Consider the following 18,644-nt stretch of genomic DNA (forward strand, 5'->3'; position numbering starts at 1 on the left):
CACACACACACACACACACACACACACACACACACACATACAAACAAAGCTAAGAAGACATTGTATCCTGATCACATTCACACCTCATCTGATAACACCTGCACAACAGTATGATGACCTCTCCCTCTCACTTCCAACAGCCACTGACCCTATTTTCCCCTCTTTTTTTGTCAGAGAGAGAGAGAGAGACCAACGCTTTCGCCACTGCTGTCATAAAGGCAGACCTAGGCTTTAACGCTGGAGTAACTCTTTCTCTCTCGCTCTCTCTCTCTTTCTCTCTTTCTCTCTCTCTCTCTCTCTCTTTCTCTCCTCTTTCTCTCTCTCTCCTTCTCTTACTCTCTTTCTCTCCTCTCTCCGCTCTCTCTCTTTCGCTCTCTCTCTCTTTCGCTCTCTCTCTCTCGCGCGCAGCTTAAACATTGAAACACACACACACACACACACACACACACACACAAAGCTTTGAGGAGACATCAGATTTATTTTAACCACGTGCAGTACACAGGAATGTGGCTTGGCTTGAGTACATTCCTGGTCCGGACTGCTGGATTGCATTTCAGATTGGAAGTACCAACAAACAAAAAAAAAAGAAATTCTGATTGAAATTGAAATCGCAAAATAAATACAATGTACATATGCCGTGTTGAGTTGCAAATGTGATCAAAAATAAAGAAAATCTGTTTTATCATGATGCCAATTAGGGTCACTGCTGGCTTCAGTCACCAAGACCACTGACTACTGAGTCAGCGCTGTCTCTGTCGAAGGGTTTCGGCTAGCCCAGGATTTACTATAATCTCGGTGATAATTAAATGATGATTCATTGACTGTATTAATTGAGTAAGTGCTTTACTGTGTCACGCGACTGTGTTGGTGTTTTAATTTTGTAGGCCAATAGCTGATTGACTAAATGTTTTGATATCGCTTTACGCGACTTGTATTTTAAATTAGGACGGCTGTACTTGACCTCTGAACACTGGGTATAGTGCATAGCGAACGTAAACAGTGAAAGAAGGGAACAACCTGTTACGTCCCCAGCATAAATAAGCTTACCATATGGCCACTAGTTCCCAATTCCAGTGGGGGAGCTTGTTTATTTTATCTTGTCAGCGAGCCGCGCGGTGATAAATCCCAGCCGCGTAAACATTGCAGCCAAGGCAAGAAGAAGGGGGAAACTCTGGGACTTTTTCTACATTTATGAAGGGTTAGGGGGAAGCAGACGACAAAATGTACGCCATCTTGTTATTCAGTTGCCAGGTTGGAAACCTAAAAGTTTGGACTCGATTTGCTTGTTTTTTCATTATATTGATATGTACAATTATTCATATTGCAAAATATAACATACTACAATCCCTTCAAGCTAAAAATGTAGTGTAAAACTGAAGGAACTTGTACTACAGCACTACAAACACAAATTCAGTATAGTTAGAGAGTATTTTACCTGCGTTTGGATTATGATGTTGTTGTTGCAACATTTAAAGCGTGTTCGATGTTTCTGACGGAATCATATGCGTTTGAAAACAAAAAAGCCTCGGTTTACCAAACCTTTGAGAAAAATGGCTTAGAAAACGAGGATAGTGTATTTTTTGCAAATTTACTGAGACCAGGCTATTTCTTTACGACAACGACCGGTATCGGACATTCGCTTTGAGGCAAACAAATTCACTCGTTGCCGCCAACTTCATTCAGACCCAATTCCAAAGGAGATAGTGAAACCTGCGAAGATCACAAAGCAGTCTAAATTGCAGACCAACGTGATGCGTAAATGATTAGAAACTGTTGCTCTTTGAGGTTAAAATTAACTTCTGGAAACAACCAACCCAGTAACCCTTTTGCGTTTTGTAGGAATATTGTAGTTACGGGATTATGGAGATGTGTTTTAAAGAGGGTCTCATCGCAGGTTTCACAGTGACTTTGATCGGTATCTGATTCTGAGCTGCATGGCTTTCCACCCTCCTCAGCCAAGCTAGTGTGCATAGGCACACGCAACACACACCACTTCGAAACACACTTCGCGGCTGTATAAAAGTGCATATATTTGCCTGGAGATAATGAATTACCAAACATCACAAAAAACAAGTTTAGAAACGCTGCTAGCATGAGCACTAGAGGGTTAACAGTTTTAAGTTCTGCAGTAGTAAGTCGCCAAACAAAGAGTTTTAAGCTGGGGGGGGGGGGGGGGGGGGGATGTTACACTGGTACGAAACCTGTGAGTGTATGAGTAAAGACGAGCGCACAGACAACATAATATTAATGAATTCGATTTTATTTCAATTAAAAAAAAGTCTTAAGATCAGGGGCCTGTTAGATTTTAACCCATCTTGTTTCTGCCAAGGCCTAGTGTAACAGACACAGCGCGCCGACGGTCGGTGGGGGGTGGGGGCTTGCCGCTATCGGGTTGTCCAAGACGCATGCCGCGAAAAGATTCCAGGCCCCGATAAGAGTAACAGACCACTTTGTTTATAATAGTGAATTTGGCTCCTCAAGAAGAAGTTATCGCCATATGTAACCTCTTTGCATCACATTAATTACGAACCAGTAAAAACTGGTTCTGCGTTCAAAATAACTTCTCGTTTTCCGAACCGGACAAAACTGGTTGGAAATGAAGGATTATTGTGGAGCGTGCCAATTGTCAACGCTGAGGCTAATAACCATGGCATTGTTCCACACATGCTCATCTCTTCTCTGCATGCAATACCATGGTTCATGATGCACGCATTTTCTACACCGAGAAAAATTTGGCCCTGCTAATCAAGGTGAAAAAGAAGAGGAGGAAGAGAAAGGGGGTCAGTGGAGGAAGAGGGTGGGGGGGGGGAGATAGGATATCCTGCTTGAGCAGTGTCAGAGAGAGAGAGAGAGAGAGAGAGAGAGAGAGAGAGAGAGGGAGTGGTGCTGACCAAATTAAACGATATGAAATATAAGCTGATACATATTCGTTTTCACCCAACAGACCTCTTACATATTCACTATGACGAATTGCACAGAATAAAACGAGAGGGCTGGCGAAGTACCTTCAGTCACGTCCAGATTGCTACGACCCTTTACACCTTGTCATCAGGTATTGGTAGTGTATCACTGTTGGCATTGTTTCTTTGCCTCTCAGCTGTCTTGTCTATTGTGTCTGTGTTTTACTCTTCTGTTTTCTGTCTCTTTCTTCTTCTTCTTCTTCTGCGTTCGTGGGCTGAAACTCCCACGTACACTCGTGGTTTTTTTGCACGAGTGGAATTTTACGTGTATGACCGTTTTTTACCCCGCCATTTAGGCAGCCATACGCCGTTTTCGGAGGAAGCATGCTGGGTATTTTCGTGTTTCTATAACCCACCGAACTCTGACATGGATTACAGGATCTTTTTCGTGCGCACTTGGTCTTGTGCTTGCGTGTACACACGGGGGTGTTCGGACACCGAGGAGAGTCTGCACACAAAGTTGACTCTGAGAAATAAATCTCTCGCCGAACGTGGGGACGAACTCACGCTGACAGCGGCCAACTGGATACAAATCCAGCGCGCTACCGACTGAGCTACATCCCCGCCCTTTTTCTGTCTCTTTTACATTTATATTTTATATTTGCAGGGGAGTGTGGGTAAATAAGAAATATTATTATGGTGTTTTTTTCTCATAGTTTTTTAAATGTTGTCTTTTATTGTCCATCGTGTTCCTTCTATTCAAATCAATGATTGCTTTGGTTGTTTGATTGTTTGCTTATTTGTTTGCTTGCTTGCTTGCGCGTAGCTCATATTGTTTGCTTGTTTGTTCATTCCCGTGTTGGTCCTGCTGAAATACAACTCAGGGCCGGTGTAACACGAGAAAATTACTCCCACGAGATGTTTACTCCGGAGTAAACATTTCGTTCGAAAAAGTTACTCCCTTTACGAAAAAGGCACTCCCCCATTTCACGAGAAAATTACTCCCCAAGACAGGTGAGTTCCGAGTAAACATTTCGTACAAAAATGTTACTCCCCTGACGAATAAATAACGAATAAATTACTTCACCCAAACACAAGCAATTTAACTTCCCATGCCAGGTGTACGAAATTTTTACTCCCTTGTCCCCTGTTAGTCTTGGTGGTGGAAGGGGTGGAAGGAGGATAGCGCGACATTCGTGTGCGCGAGATCACTTATTGGCATTATCCCTTCGCCCGCATCCCATTTTTGCATACAATATTTTTACTGGAAGTAAAAAAAATGGGGAGTAAAAATTTCGTGGAGGGAGTAATTTTTTTGTGTCATGTGGAGTTCTTTTCTCGTACGAAAAGTGTACTCGGAGTAAGAATTTCGTACGAAATATTTACTCCGGAGTAAATTTTTCGTGGAGTAAAAATTTCGTGTTACACCGGTGTAGGAGTTTTGTTCGTCCCCCTATGAACGGCACAACCTTTTCTTTGCTATTTGTTTCCAAGTCGTGCGTTTGCTGGTTCATTGGTTTGTTTGTTAACGTTTTGTTTGTTCGCTGTTGTTTCTTTGCTTCTGTGCTGTTTTGTTTCTTTGTTATATTATTTTTTTTCTTGGTTGCAGTCATTTCTTTTTTTCTATACGTACCTGGTTTTTAATCCGAAAAAAGCATTCATTTTTGCTGTCTGGAAATTCCAGAATATAAGAACATTTACTCATGGTTGCATAATTCATCCTTAACGTCCAAATCAAATGTCTTTCTGTCTAAATTTGTTATGTCGAGACACCACTTAAAACATATTTACACAATATGTTTTGTCGTCGTTGTTGGTGTGTTTTCTTGTGGTTTATGTCTGTTAATGGTTTCTGCATTCAGTTTTCTCCTTGAGGTCTGATCTTGATCTTGCTTGTGTCTTTCTAGCCTGATATTTGCTGCACAAGGTTATTTCAACTGTTTGGTTTTGGTTTTATCTTCTATCTATATATATATACGACTTGTGTGTGTGTGTGTGTGTGTGTGTGTGTGTGTGTGTGTGTCAGTGTGTGTCCGCGATGCACGGCCAAAGTTCTCGATGGATCTCTTTCAAATTTGGTGGCCATATTGGGCGGGGATGTAGCTCAGTCGGTAGCGCGCTGGATTTGTATCCAGTTGGCCGCTGTCAGCGTGAGTTCGTCCCCACGTTCGGCGAGAGATTTATTTCTCAGAGTCAACTTTGTGTGCAGACTCTCCTCGGTGTTCGAACACCCCCGTGTGTACACGCAAGCACAAAACCAAGTGCGCACGAAAAAGATCCTGTAATCCATGTCAGAGTTCGGTGGGTTATAGAAACACGAAAATACCCAGCATGCTTCCTCCGAAAACGGCGTATGGCTGCCTAAATGGCGGGGTAAAAAACGGTCATACACGTAAAATTCCACTCGTGCAAAAAACACGAGTGTACGTGGGAGTTTCAGCCCACGAACGAAGAAGAAGAAGAAGAGGTGGCCATATTCAGGTACACCCCGGACACAACCTGGTCGATGAGATATTTCAACACGTGCTCTTAGCGCGCAGCGCTGAACCGATTTTGGTTTTTCTCTGGATCCATTCCCAGTAACTCTTCCTTATCTTCTCCAGTGTTTTCAGCGTTTATCTCCCTTCCTTCGTGTGGCGTCAATCCATATTCCCGTGACTACGTTACTATTTTTAGAATGTCACTGCACTGTCCAGAACGCTTTCCTTGCACCCGTAAGTTGTCCTTACTGTAAAAGTGAAAAGGTCGAATCAATTTATAGCCACGCGAAAAATACACTGTCATCTATGTTTTGCTTTCTGATTGTTTTATTTTGACCTTTTGATACATGCATAATGCCATTTACTCACAGTCATTCTGTTGTGCATTCAAGTGGGAGGAAATCAAGGGGCTTATTGTCCGTCAGGTCTAAATTGCCTATATTGGACATGAATTGGTTTATACGATAGAGGAAAAAAAAGGTGGGTACGGGGGCTGGTCAAAAGCGAGAGGATGACGGGAGAGGCGGTGATAAGATATTTAAGAGGATCTGTTAAGATGGAATAGAGTCGGGTACTTTGTATCACCTTAGTATAGGTGGGATCCACATACATATTCTGGGGGGATGGGACGATAAAAACGAGTGTTTATTTCATCCAATTGATGTTTAAAAGTTATAAAGTCAGAGCCACATTTGATTAATACCGGTTAAAAGCAGTTTTGACTAAATGTTTTGACTAAATGTTTTAACATAGAGGGGGAATCGAAACGAGGGTGGTGGTGGTGTGTGTATGTGTGTGTGTGTGTGTGTGTGTGTGTGTGTGTGTGTGTGTGTAGAGCGATTAAAAAAAATACTGGACCGATTTTCATGAAACTTCACATGAGAGTTCCTGGGTATGATATCCCCAGACTTTTATTCATGTTTTTGATAAATGTCTTTGATGACGTCATATCCGGCTTTTTGTGAAAGTTGAGGCAGCACTGTCACGCATTCATTGTCAAGTCAACCAAATTGGTTGACATTGAATGTGGTCAAGCAATCTTTGACGAAGTCCGGACTATGGCATTGCATTGCAGCTCCGAAGCTTGAGAATTAATTAATGAATTTGCTCATTAAAGTTGTCATTAAAATCGAATTTTTGCAAACAGATCTAAAAATGATTGCATCGTATTCCTCCTTAAATTCTGAATCTAAAAGTATTTTACATAATGTCATGTTTACTCTAAAAATGTGATCACAATTAACGAAAATATGTTAATTAGGTACTGCGATTAAAATTTGTGAAATCGATCCAAAAATGATTCCATCTTATTCTTTACATTTTCATGATTTCGAAAACATAACAGGTATAATATGTTTGTATTAAAAACAAGCTCCGAAAGTTAAAAAGAATACGAAAAGCGCGCTTTCCTGCTTAGCGCAATACGCTACTGTATGTGCAATACTGGCTTGTCAATTTCACTTCGTTTTGCACGTGAAAAGTGAGCGATTTCCTTGCTGCGGGCATTGACAAAGCTGTATTTGTCTTGGTGAAAAAAATGCATTGCGTTCAGTTTCATTCTGTGAATTCGACAGATTGACTAAACAAATTTAATGTTGTAATTTCGCCTTACGCGATTTGCTTTTCACTTTGATTGCGAAAAATGTTAAGAAATTATTGATTGTTTGTTTGTTTGTCCGTATGTTTGTTCATATGCATCTTTCAAGGCCTTTTCTTTCATCTGCTCTCCATTTTGATTTCAAACATTACTACGCGTACGACATCTGCATCATTTGATTTATTGTTTGCTTTTTTGTTTATCTGTTGGAAGACAAAACCACATTCAAGTTGTGTTTTAAATTTCATCAGCCCTTACACCACCAGCCAGTCATGGCGCCCCGAGCCCCCGTCAGTGCGTCACAGGATGTGACGTCACAGCGCCAGCCACTCAAGGGTGACGACGAGGATGCACGTGGTGATGTTTTGTCCTTGTCCTTGTTCCACAAGGCTCGTTTGTGTGCCGGTCTGCTGGCCAGCGAGGCAGTGGGAGTGTTCAGTTGTCTCTTCATTCTGCCATTGTTGCAGGTGAGTCGTGCACAGGTGTTGAATTCAGTGTGTTCGTGCTTATTGTGTACACAAAGAGAAGGAGGAGGAGAGAGAGCGGGCCGGGGGGGGGGGGAGGGCGAGAGAGAGCGTACATGTGTGTGTGTGTGTGTGTGCATGTGCGCGCGTGTGTGTGGGTGTGTGGGTGTGTGTGTGGAGGAGGAGAGAGAACGGGCCGGGGGGGGGGGGGGGGGGGGAGGGCGAGAGAGAGCGTACATGTGTGTGTGTGTGTGTGTGCATGCGTGTGTGTATGTGTGTGTGTGTGTGTGTGTGTAAGAGAGAGAGAGAGAGAGAGAGAGAGAAAGCGACAGACAGACAGACAGACAGACAGACAGACAGACAGACAGACATCGGATGAGACATAAGACATTATGATAATTAGACAGAAGCAAAGAACTGAGAAAACCCGTTAGCATTTTTGTTACGTTCTCTTCATTGACGTTACTACTATGGTTTTCCACCCGGCAGACCCTGGGTACCCCAGTGTCTCTCCTCACGATACCCGGGGTGGTGTCATCCTCCATGGCTCTGACGCTCGTGCCCCTCCTGGGCTGTCTGGCTGACGGGGGCTCGCAGCCTCAGCACCGCAAGAAGCCCATCGTGGTGGTAGCCTTTCTCATCGCCTTAGCCGGGCTCAGTTTCATACTGAGTGGAGCCATGCTTCACGCTTGGAGAAACCCTCTGCCTATTGCGAAGGGGAGTCCATCCGGTCTCAACGCAAGCGGTACGAGAAGCTCCGTCGTCAACCAAAGCGGCGTTGGGCTTGACAGTTTGGGGAACGAAGACGAGGCTTGGAGAGGGAACCCGGCTGTGAATTACAGTGAGGCTGCGGTGTTTGCCTCGCCAACTGCAATAGCCATTGGACGTTCTAATGCGAGTATCAACGCTGGTACATTTCATGCGTTTGCGACCTCTTTTGTCGATAGCAGCGAAGGTTTCAACCAGAATGCCACTGGTATCACACTCTCCTGGGAAGACGTCGGGCAAGAGGGTTCTACAGACTTAAAGCCGCAAAAGCAAGAAGCTGCCTCCGACGTGGAACCTTCTCGGCCTAGAGAGTCGGTCTTGACAGAAGCCCCAACCTCCCCTTCACATCAAAACCAAGCCGTTGCTGACTCCTCCTTTGACTTCCTGGGCCTGCCAATCCCGGCCTTGCTGGGGATGGCCGGGTTCGTGCTGATTGACTGTGGCTTCGACGTGACCAACGTGGCGGTCAAGAGCTACATGTTGACCCACTGCGGGCCCGCTGACCACGTGTCGCTGCTGGTCACTGGGGTCTTCATGTCGGCGCTGGGCGGCGTGGCAACCTCAGTGGCGGGGCTGGTGGACCTGGCCACTCTTCTGCCGGACGTGTGAGTCACCATAGTGGGATGATGGTGATACTGGTGGTTGTGATGGTGGTGGTGGTGGTGATGGGGGGGGGTGTTAGTTGTGGTTGTGGTGGTAGTGGTGGTGATGATGATGATGATGATGATGGTGCTGGTGATGATGATATCAAGTGGTGGTGGTAATGATGACACAAGACAGAGACAAAGAGGGAAACACGGATGCTGCTGCTGCTGCTGCTGCTGCTGCTGCTGCTGCTGATGCTGATGATGATGATGATGATGGACAGGATTATTACGATGATGCCATTGAGCTTACTTTTTTTTACCAGTTTTCTTGGGTGATTAAAATAATGACAAAGACATCGTAAAACGCTACTTCACACCTTTTATAAGGTACGGAGAATAGGAAAAAGAACAACGTACGTGTCAATCAACGTAATTCCCTCTGATACAACACACATACGTTTATGATGTAACCGTGTGCCGAAACACTACGATCACCTCGGGAAGCGAAGTGCAATCAAACAGGATTGAAAATGTTAGGGCTAATTTCTTAGCCCTATAAAAACTGTTATGCAAACCCGAAGGTTTCCATGAACATACAGACAATCGGAAACCACCAGACCCCATCACAAACAGAATTCTACAATCCACGGGTGTTGACTTTAAAGGCCAACAACTCGGGTGCAGAGTCTGCTGTGAAAGGAGCGGTAGCCTCCCCTGTCACAATGAGAAGGGAGGTTCCACTGTATTCTAGAACACTAACCTCCGTCTGACAGAAATTGTTGACAAGCACAAAAGGCGCAGTGTGGAGGAAGGCTCGGTCGCAGACAGCATGATTGAAATAACTTGGAAATTCTAAAAATGTTGAAAGATTTTGAAAGATTTTCAAAAATTCAAATTGAAAAAACCTTTGAAAGTCTTGTCACTGCGAAGACCATCTTGGGGGTCATTCTATGATAAGTCACAGCATTGTTAAAAAAAAACACACACCACCTTTTCTAATGCATGTGTATCTAATTTGTCCACTTTAAAGGGCACCAGGTCAAGGTTCTTGTGAATGTTTTGTTTTGTCCTGAATCAAACGTTCCAAAAATGTAACCTTTTTTGTTCTTTAATTTTTGAATGTATCTCTCTTTACACAGAAACCCAGTGTGCAGCCAGGCCATGGTTGAGAGCGCCACAATCATCGCTCTGTGCGTGTTTTGCTGCGCCTGCTCGCTTCTCTCCGCCCCCAAGCGTTTAGCCACGCCCACACACAGTCAGAGCCCCGAGCACCTGGAAGAGGAAGGGGGCGTGGCCGGGGAGGGCGGGGACATGGGCGTGGCCACGATGACGTTGCAGACGGAGGTGCAGGAGAACATGATCATGGCCACCACGTCGCCTGTGGAAGCCCTAATGTCCACCTCCACGCAGGTCAGTCAAGACTAAGTCCGCAGTGACCAGTTTGACCAGTTCACTCTTAACTGTTTCTTATCGCCATGATGGGTTAGTTTGCTTGAATTTTCTAATGTCCTGATTTGTATATTGTATGTGTGTGTTTGTGTGTGTGCGTGTGTGTGTGTGTGAGAGTGTGTGTGTGTGTGTGTGTGTGTGTGTGTGTGTGTGTGTGTGTGTGTGTGTGTGTGTGTGTTGTTTATCGGAATTGTAAAGCGCTTGGGGTTGTGAATTGGGACTTGCGCTAAAGAAAAGTGATTTATTATTATTATTGTTAACTGAATAGACAATTTTTTGTATCGGGTTTGGAAGAGTGAATATCCTTGCCAAAACCTCTGACAAACATTCGAGGGACTAATCACTGACTAGCGAAGGGTGTGTCGAAAACACGTGGACAGGAGCACATGTTTCCGACACCCCCCCCCCCCCCCCCCCATGTAAACACTTGTGAACACTATTTGTATCATATGACTGCCTCTTTCGCTAATAGAACTATGAACTATGTCACAAAGTGTTGAAAACTTGTAACAGAAATGTGTTCAAATTGTATAAACTTCTGTTTAGAGTGTTAGAATTTGAATGTATTTTTCTTAATTTGTTTATCCAGTTCTAGTATCCCCATGTTGAAACCATGTAGGCGCTTTCTCCCATTGGGAAGCCACGGCAGTCACAAGAGTAGCGCAATGCATCGGCTCATCTGGACCTTAAAGCTGTGGTCTATTTATGACTTTCCGGGGCAACGAATTTAAAAAGATAGGGCTGAAAATAATGTACAGAATTCTGTACAGCAAACGCTACCCGAAACCCCATCTATACGGCGTGTATCACCTTGAGAGCTTCAGTCAACGCTTGAATTTTGCAGTGATAACATCCGGATAACACCCCGTATAGATAGGGTTTCGGGTAGTGTTTGCTGAACAGAATTCTGTACATGATTTTCAGCTCTATCTTTGCAAACTCGTAGCCCTGGATAGTCATAAATAGACCACAGCTTTAAGAGGTTTTCTTTCGACGCATTGTTTCCTACCTGTAACTAAATGGACAATTACATTTTTTTTTTAAATTCGATGAAAGTCGCTTGTTCATTTCAATGCATGTCATATGCAAGTATAGCGCTTACTTCCCTTTCTACCGGCGCGGTTGGCCTAGTGGTAAGGCGTCCGCCCCGTGATCGGGAGGTCGTGGGTTCGAACCCCGGCCGGGTCATACCTAAGACTTTAAAATTGGCAATCTAGTGGCTGCTCCGCCTGGCGTCTGGCATTATGGGGTTAGTGCTCGGACTGGTTGGTCCGGTGTCAGAATAATGTGACTGGGTGAGACATGAAGCCTGTGCTGCGACTTCTGTCTTGTGTTTGGCGCACGTTATATGTCAAAACAGCACCGCCCTGATATGGCCCTTCGTGGTCGGCTGGGCGTTAAACAAACAAACAAACTAACTTCCCTTTCTTTCGAAGAACATCTGCATACAAGAACCCTAGTTTTGCTCAAACACTCAGGCAACCGCATTGCGTCTTCTGGCTTCAGGTGGAGCACACTTTGGCAGGCCTGAGCGTCAGTCTGGGGGTAAGCTACCACTATAACACTTCCACCGAGGACGTCACAGACACCACCCCACTCCTAGCCCACAAGACAAGGCTGGGCAGCATACCCGAGGAGCCACGTCGTAAAAGCAAGAACGCTTGTCGCGGTGGCCGCAAATGGAAACTGTTCGTCATCTGGATGTCGGTGTTCTTCACGGCCTCTTGTCTGTTTACCTTCAACGTCACCATAGCTGACTACCTGGGAAAAGTCGTCTTTGGGGGTAAATATCCCCCGATGAAAAAAAAATCATGAACACCAGGGCTGGACCTAGCTAGTGTATGAAATGGAGGGACTTCCAACATGAGGCAGGGGTACAGGGGCTGGGCAGGCCTTGCCCACCAGCTGTTGTTGAAAGTTAGCATTTGAAAGAAATGTTGGGTCTCTGTCCAGGTCCCCTCGACCCCCCCCCCCCCCCCCCCCCCCCCCCCCCCCCCCCCCCCCCCCCCCCCACCCCCACTAGACCCAGCCCTGAACACGAATGACTTTTTTCTGTGAAAGATGAAGACATGTTGAGTATAGTTTGCCACAAATGGATTGATAATGGTTGACTGTATGTATTTGCTCATTTTTCCCCTTTTTATATTTAGTCAAGTTTTGACTAAATATTTTAACATCGAGGGGGAATCGAAACGAGGGTCGTGGTGTATGTGCGTGTGTGTGTGCGTGCGTGTGTGCGTGTGTGTGTGTGTGTAGAGCGATTCAGACTAAACTACTGGACCGATCTTTATGAAATTTGACATGAGAGTTCCTGAGTATGAAATCCCCATACGTTTTTTTCATTTTTTTGATAAATGTCTTTGATGACGTCATATCCGGCTTTTCGTGAAAGTTGAGGCGGCACTGTCACGCCCTCATTTTTCAACCAAATTGGTTGAAATTTTGGTCAAGTAATCTTCGACGAAGCCCGGGGTTCGGTATTGCATTTCAGCTTGGTGGCTTAAAAATTAATTAATGACTTTGGTCATTAAAAATCTGAAAATTGTAAAAAAAAAGAAAAATTTATAAAACGATCCAAATTTACGTTTATCTTATTTTCCATCATTTGCTGATTCCAAAAACATATAAATATGTTATATTCGGATTAAAAACAAGCTCTGAAAATTAAATATATAAAAATTATTATCAAAATTAAATTGTCCAAATCAATTTAAAAACACTTTCATCTTATTCCTTGTCGGTTCCTGATTCCAAAAACATATAGATATGATATGTTTGGATTAAAAACACGCTCAGAAAGTTAAAACAAAGAGAGGTACAGAAAAGCGTGCTATCCTTCTTAGCGCAACTACTACCCCGCTCTTCTTGTCAATTTCACTGCCATTGCCATGAGCGGTGGACTGACGATGCTACGAGTATACGGTCTTGCTGAAAAATGGCAGCTACTTGACTAAATATTGTATTTTCGCCTTACGCGACTTGTTTATGTCTCTGTCTGTGGAGAATTGTTGGGGTGGGGGGGGGGGGGGGGGGTGTGTCAATCAATATAGACATCTCCATAAAACGAAAAGCTGAAAATTGTGCGGGTGGTAAACGTTTCATATATATTAAATATTAGTGTTGGTAGCCAGCATGTGCTCGCCAATTAGAAATACACGCACCATTTTAATGCATTGTGTAGATCAGAGGCAATTAAACTTCTGATTCTTGGGTTTACCAGGTGACCCGGAAGCGGAACCAGAGAGCGAGGAGCATGCGCTGTACGAACAGGGGCTGCGTTCAGCGGCGATGTGTACACTGGTACTCAACCTGACATACGTGCTCTTCAGTCTCTGCCACAACAAAGTGCTGGCTGCCCTCAGTAAGAGTTGTTTTCATTCATGAACAAATCCGGAAGTACTTATAAGAACAGTGTCCCAAATTAACTCCCTCTCCGACATCAGTCCGCTATGAACTTAGAGTTATGTCCCGAAAACATGATATTACTAGTTTACTGAATGAATCGAGTTTCAAGGTCAGAATTATTGCTTTTCTTTGCGATTGTACCAGTTTCAAGACTGTGCCACAGACCAGGGACCTATATTTAGAGGTCTAATATAGGTCTATGCACAGACTGATCATAGTGTACTCTACAGTCTCCGACTCTGCCACAGTTCTCTCCTTCTGCGGCAGAGTTTGGTACCTTGCTGCAAGAGCTTTGCTTAATTTCTCTATTGTCCTCACAGACTCACACACGCTGCTTTGGAAGTCACTTGTTATTTTTACTTATTAGCCTTTGTAATTCAGTTCCGACCAACGAACGTAAACGAGAACTGACTTCCAATCCAGTAACATTATCTTCAGCACGCTTGACATGATTGTTTAAACTGATAGTATGTCATCAAAAGACTAGAGTAGGCCCTATGTCATCAAAAAACTATATTTTTCTCACTAAATCAACTTGAGTGCTCAGTGTGTGTGTGTGTGTGTGTGTGTGTGTGTGTGTGTATCTGTCTGTATATCTGTCTGTGTATCTGTCTGTCTGTCTGTCTGTCTACAGGTCCGAAAGTAGAGTACATGCTGGTCGCTGTGGCCTTGACGGGCATGCTGCTGGCACTGCGCATGACCGGAAACATGATCGTTGCCTACGTCACATCCGCACTGATAGGTCTGAACCGAGCCTCGCTCTACACAGTACCTTTCATGCTTGCCAACAACCTCTGTCACATGGAGGTTCGTGTTCTAGAATAATCAACTGCAGTCTAATGATAAAGCACATTTGTTTCACCAGCATTGTTCTGTTCTGAATTGACGAAGACCACTGACAGCCACTCAATCTGTTTCTTTGTTGCACTATGTTTGTTTCAGCCAATTAATCAGTTTAGCGTTGTAAAAACAATAAAATCTCTCTCTCACTCTCGCTCTCTCTCTCTCTGTCTCTCCATCTCTGTGACTCTCTGTCTGTCTGTCTCTCTTTCTCTGTGTCTGTCTGTCGCTCTGTCTCTGTCTCTGTCTCTCTCTGTTTTGCCGCTCAGTTTTACATTTAGTCAAGTTTTGACTAAACTGTTTGAAACGCCCAACACTGTGCAAAGCCTGGGACCAGGAGCTGGGAAGTAAGAAATGCTTATGTTTTAAGAATGTTACAAGCTGTCATTTTATTATTTAGATTTTAAAAGTTAGTTCTAGCGCCAAAACGAGGCGTCCGATTGTGGCACTAGACAAGGCCACGCAAAAATAAATTCTTTGGAAAATGCTCGCTCTTTACGGAGGGCACCTAGGATGTTCTCAAGCGGTGAGTGTTTAAACGAAAGGGTGTTTGTACTGTGTGTAAAAGCCTGACAGTGTCTGTGAACAGAAACTGATGGTTTACGTGAAGCTGTGTTTGCCTTTAAGCAAGCAGGTATACCACTCATGCTGCCCTCATTACAAATTTTTAAAAAAGTGTTTCTTATTGCAGGCCGAATCGGCGTCGTCGACCAAAGGTGAAGGTCACGCTCGCGTTGGATCCACGATGGCTCTGATCACGTGCGCTCTTCCTTGCGCTTACTTGGTGGTGAGCTCCATCATTGGTCCCTTGATTGACGTCACGGGGGACCCGTCTGCTCCCATGCTGATGGGTGTCGTCTGTTCCCTGCTGGCCGCCCTCACTGTCTTCAGTTACAGGTCATAAAAACTCTGAAGACGACAGGAAGATGCCGCATGAATGAGAAGACCGCTCATGTCTACATTTAACTCTATATAAACAGACAAAATGGGAGTTCGTGCAGTAAATCATTTTTTTGGTCAGAAGCGACAGATACGCCTTTGGAAACAGAAGTTGCCGATATCCGGGAATATTGCTATTTCATATGTTACGTGGATTTCCATTGGTCAATTGGGCAAAACTGAGCTCAGTGCAAAAGTGATATCGACGACATTTCCGTCGATATCAGTTTTGATATCGACGACCTCTTCATTGCTTCCCCACTTCGAAAACAAAAACACCTACATTTAAAAACAAACAAATATATATGAAAATGTAATTATCCCAGAATTTAATTGAGCAAGTGACTAAAGACTTTTTGAAAGAAGAAAAGAGTGAACAAAAAGAAATAATAATCAGAGGGAGGGATATGGAACAGCCAAAACTGAGACAAATACTTTTGTAATTTCTTTACAGTAAATACAAAATGTCCAGAGAATTAGCAATATATCTAACATTGACTGACTGTGTGACGATATCTTCTGCTATTGGTCTGTTTCCGATGACAGTGATATCAAAATCTCGACCTCCGGTCTCGATTTTGATATCACTGTCTCAACAGACCATAGCAGAGGATATCATCACACAGTCCGTCAATATTGGGTGGTATGTTGCGTTGTGTTTCTGATATGTAAACAGATAAGCTGTCGGATAAACTGTTTCACACGCAAAAAGCATGTTTCCTCTGCGCGTTTTTGATGGAGGGATAATCATTTGCACGGCTTTTCAGCCTCGTTTTGGGGGATGAAGGTGAAGAGAGCGACGATATCGTCTTCACGCTAGTTGAAACCGTAATGTGACATTTTATTAGGATAGAAGTTTAGATTGTATCGTGTCAGTTTGATCTGATGTTATCACAATGATCATGCATGCACCGGCCAAGATAGGTTTTATCGTGCCAGTTTGACCTGATTTTATTTCAATATTCACGCATGCGCCCTGGTGTAACTAACCAGTATTTATCTGATTTAAATACTGCATATTGCAGTGTTATGATGGGAACTTATCTATCCCGTCGGTGTGTGCATAAAAAAACAGTCTTATTTATCTGATTAAATACTGCATATTGCAGTGTTATGATGGGAACTTATCTATCCCGTCGTTGTGTGCATAAGTAGCCTACCCAGTCTTATTTATCTGATTAAATACTGCATATTGCAGTGTTATCCATGCCCGTCGTTATGTGCATGAGTAAGCTCCATTCCCCGATACTACCTCTATTTATAGCAACGATGAATACATTGAATATCACTGTTGGTGTTGTACGACGGTGATCAAAGATACATTCCTTCTCGCAGTGTAACGACCATCTTCACCAACACACCCTACGTACGATGTGTCTGAAAACACCTCCCCGCGGAGGGGTATTGCTGCCAGCGCAGCAAAGATAAAGAGGGAAAATGTTCTCGGCTCTTGACTGAACACAGATCTTGGCTTGCACGCGGGATAAGAACTTCGCAAGCACTATGTCTCTAGACTGAACACAGATCTTGGCTTGCACGCGGGATAAGAACTTCCTTCAACTTAAGCACACGCCAATACTCAACAGTCTGACTGTTTTCTGTGCAGAGTGGAGATTTTTTGTAATGAATTAATTGTGTGAGTGACACCTATGTCAATCTCCCAAATCAAGAGTTGCGCTTCGCTTTTGCGTGACAACTTGAATAATAACACGTGGTCGACCATGCAGTTAAAACCACGATCGTAGCGAATAACTGACTCCGATGTGGGGGCAAAACCTGCATAAAAACTTGTAAAAACTTGTGAAACTTGGGACAGTCATTTTTGAACATCGTCTATATGCAGGATACAACAAAAATCCCGCTCTGCACATAAGTAGCTATATATGCTCACGATTTGTTGGTTATTACACCCCCGGTATAGGGGTGTGTATAGGTTTCGGTCGATGTGTTTGTTTGTGTGTTTGTGTGTTTGTGTTCGCATATAGATCTCAAGAATGAACTTACCGATCGTCACCAAACTTGGTGAACAGGTTCTATACATTCCTGACACGGTCCTTACAAAAATTGGGACCAGTCAAACACACGGTTAGGGAGTTATTGGTGGATTAAGTAAAAAGGACTTATAGAGAAACATATTCATGGTCAAAGGGAAATAACCTTCTCAGTTGGTGGCAGTGAGAATGGGTGCAGTGAGAATGGTTATTTCCCTTTGACCAACGGGGGTGTTTTTCCTACCTCGGAGGAATTTCTTGTTTGAATCAAAATCAAGAACGCTTAAATTGTTGGAACGTTTAATTCGGGACTAAACAAAACATTGACAAGAACCTCGACCTAAAAATGAACCTTTCTTGGGTTTTGAGTCTTGATTTGGAACGTTGGCAGTCTATCTGTTTCGGATTTGTGTTCAAGTGAAATGATGCACGTGATACGTTGCCACAGTCTTGCGGAAATCATAAATCGTGTGTGCGGGGAGGATGGTGCCTTTAAAAGGAAACAGATTCATGCTTATAGCTCTGTGGTATTATTCTGTGTGCTACCGGAGTCTACTGAGATGCAGGGATTACCTAAATACTGATATATTGCCAGTCGTTTGTCAATCCTTTGGCTAATTGTTTTATAACAGAAAGACTTCTGTGTGCATACGGGTGTTTTCAACTGAATAAAGAGAAAAGTCGGTGTGTGTGTGTGTGTGTGTGTGTGTGTGTGTGTGTGTGTGTGTCTATGGTAGTATGTACCTCATTCGCACATTGTATGTTCCCAAAGGCCTGTTCAGTGCGTCTGTCTGTCTGGCTTCCTGTCGGTCTGTCTGTCCATCCTCTCTCTCTCTCTTCGTCTCCATACTATGAGTATGTCTGTCTCTGTCTATCTCTGCAGTGTTGTAAAAATAATTTTTAAAACAGCCATATCAGTCTTCGTCTGCTCTCTCTCTCTCTCTCTCTCTCTCTCTCTCTCTCTCTCTCTCTCTCTTTCTCTCTCAGGCATGAAAATTCTCCGTATTTTTGAAAAAAATAAACCGTATTTTTTTTTTCCGAATTTTTCCTTTTTTTCCTAGTCATAGTTATAGTAAAATAGTTTTGGGGCCATGTTTGAATCCAATTTTAAGGCTCAGATAGCCCCAGATTGCACCAAATTGCACCCTTGAAAAAAACAATTTCCGGGGGTATGCCCCCGGACCCCCCTAGAAGTCTTGGCGCTTCGCGCCTGCGAAACTTGGC

General features: G+C 43.7%; 1 protein-coding gene across 2 annotated transcripts; it reads left to right on the forward strand.

The window, feature by feature from the left end:
* Nucleotides 1-2,937: 2,937 nt before the first annotated feature.
* LOC138967516 (membrane-associated transporter protein-like) lies at nucleotides 2,938-16,580 on the forward strand. Of its 2 annotated transcripts, none has more exons than XM_070340080.1 (8): nucleotides 2,938-3,052; nucleotides 7,229-7,444; nucleotides 7,931-8,814; nucleotides 9,936-10,206; nucleotides 11,752-12,028; nucleotides 13,466-13,606; nucleotides 14,285-14,457; nucleotides 15,182-16,580. In XM_070340080.1, exons 2-8 carry the CDS (start codon nucleotides 7,250-7,252, stop codon nucleotides 15,392-15,394), a joined length of 2,154 nt encoding a protein of 717 aa, XP_070196181.1. In that variant the 5' UTR covers nucleotides 2,938-3,052; nucleotides 7,229-7,249; the 3' UTR covers nucleotides 15,395-16,580. The 2 variants fall into 2 exon arrangements, with proteins under 2 accessions (XP_070196181.1, XP_070196182.1); XM_070340081.1 differs by having other exon boundaries at nucleotides 2,960-3,058.
* Nucleotides 16,581-18,644: the final 2,064 nt, after the last annotated feature.

The sequence above is a fragment of the Littorina saxatilis genome, linkage group LG5 (assembly GCF_037325665.1).
Source record: "Littorina saxatilis isolate snail1 linkage group LG5, US_GU_Lsax_2.0, whole genome shotgun sequence".
In the NCBI taxonomy this organism is placed as follows: domain Eukaryota; kingdom Metazoa; phylum Mollusca; class Gastropoda; order Littorinimorpha; family Littorinidae; genus Littorina; species Littorina saxatilis.

Excerpts from the sequence above, each read along its gene's own strand:
- LOC138967516 (XM_070340080.1), top strand. The coding sequence starts at position 7,250 with ATGGCGCCCCGAGCCCCCGTCAGTGCGTCACAGGATGTGACGTCACAG. Across the intron at positions 12,029-13,465 it reads GGGAAAAGTCGTCTTTGGGG|GTGACCCGGAAGCGGAACCA; the intron begins GTAAATATCCCC and ends TGGGTTTACCAG. Across the intron at positions 14,458-15,181 it reads ACAACCTCTGTCACATGGAG|GCCGAATCGGCGTCGTCGAC; the intron begins GTTCGTGTTCTA and ends TTCTTATTGCAG.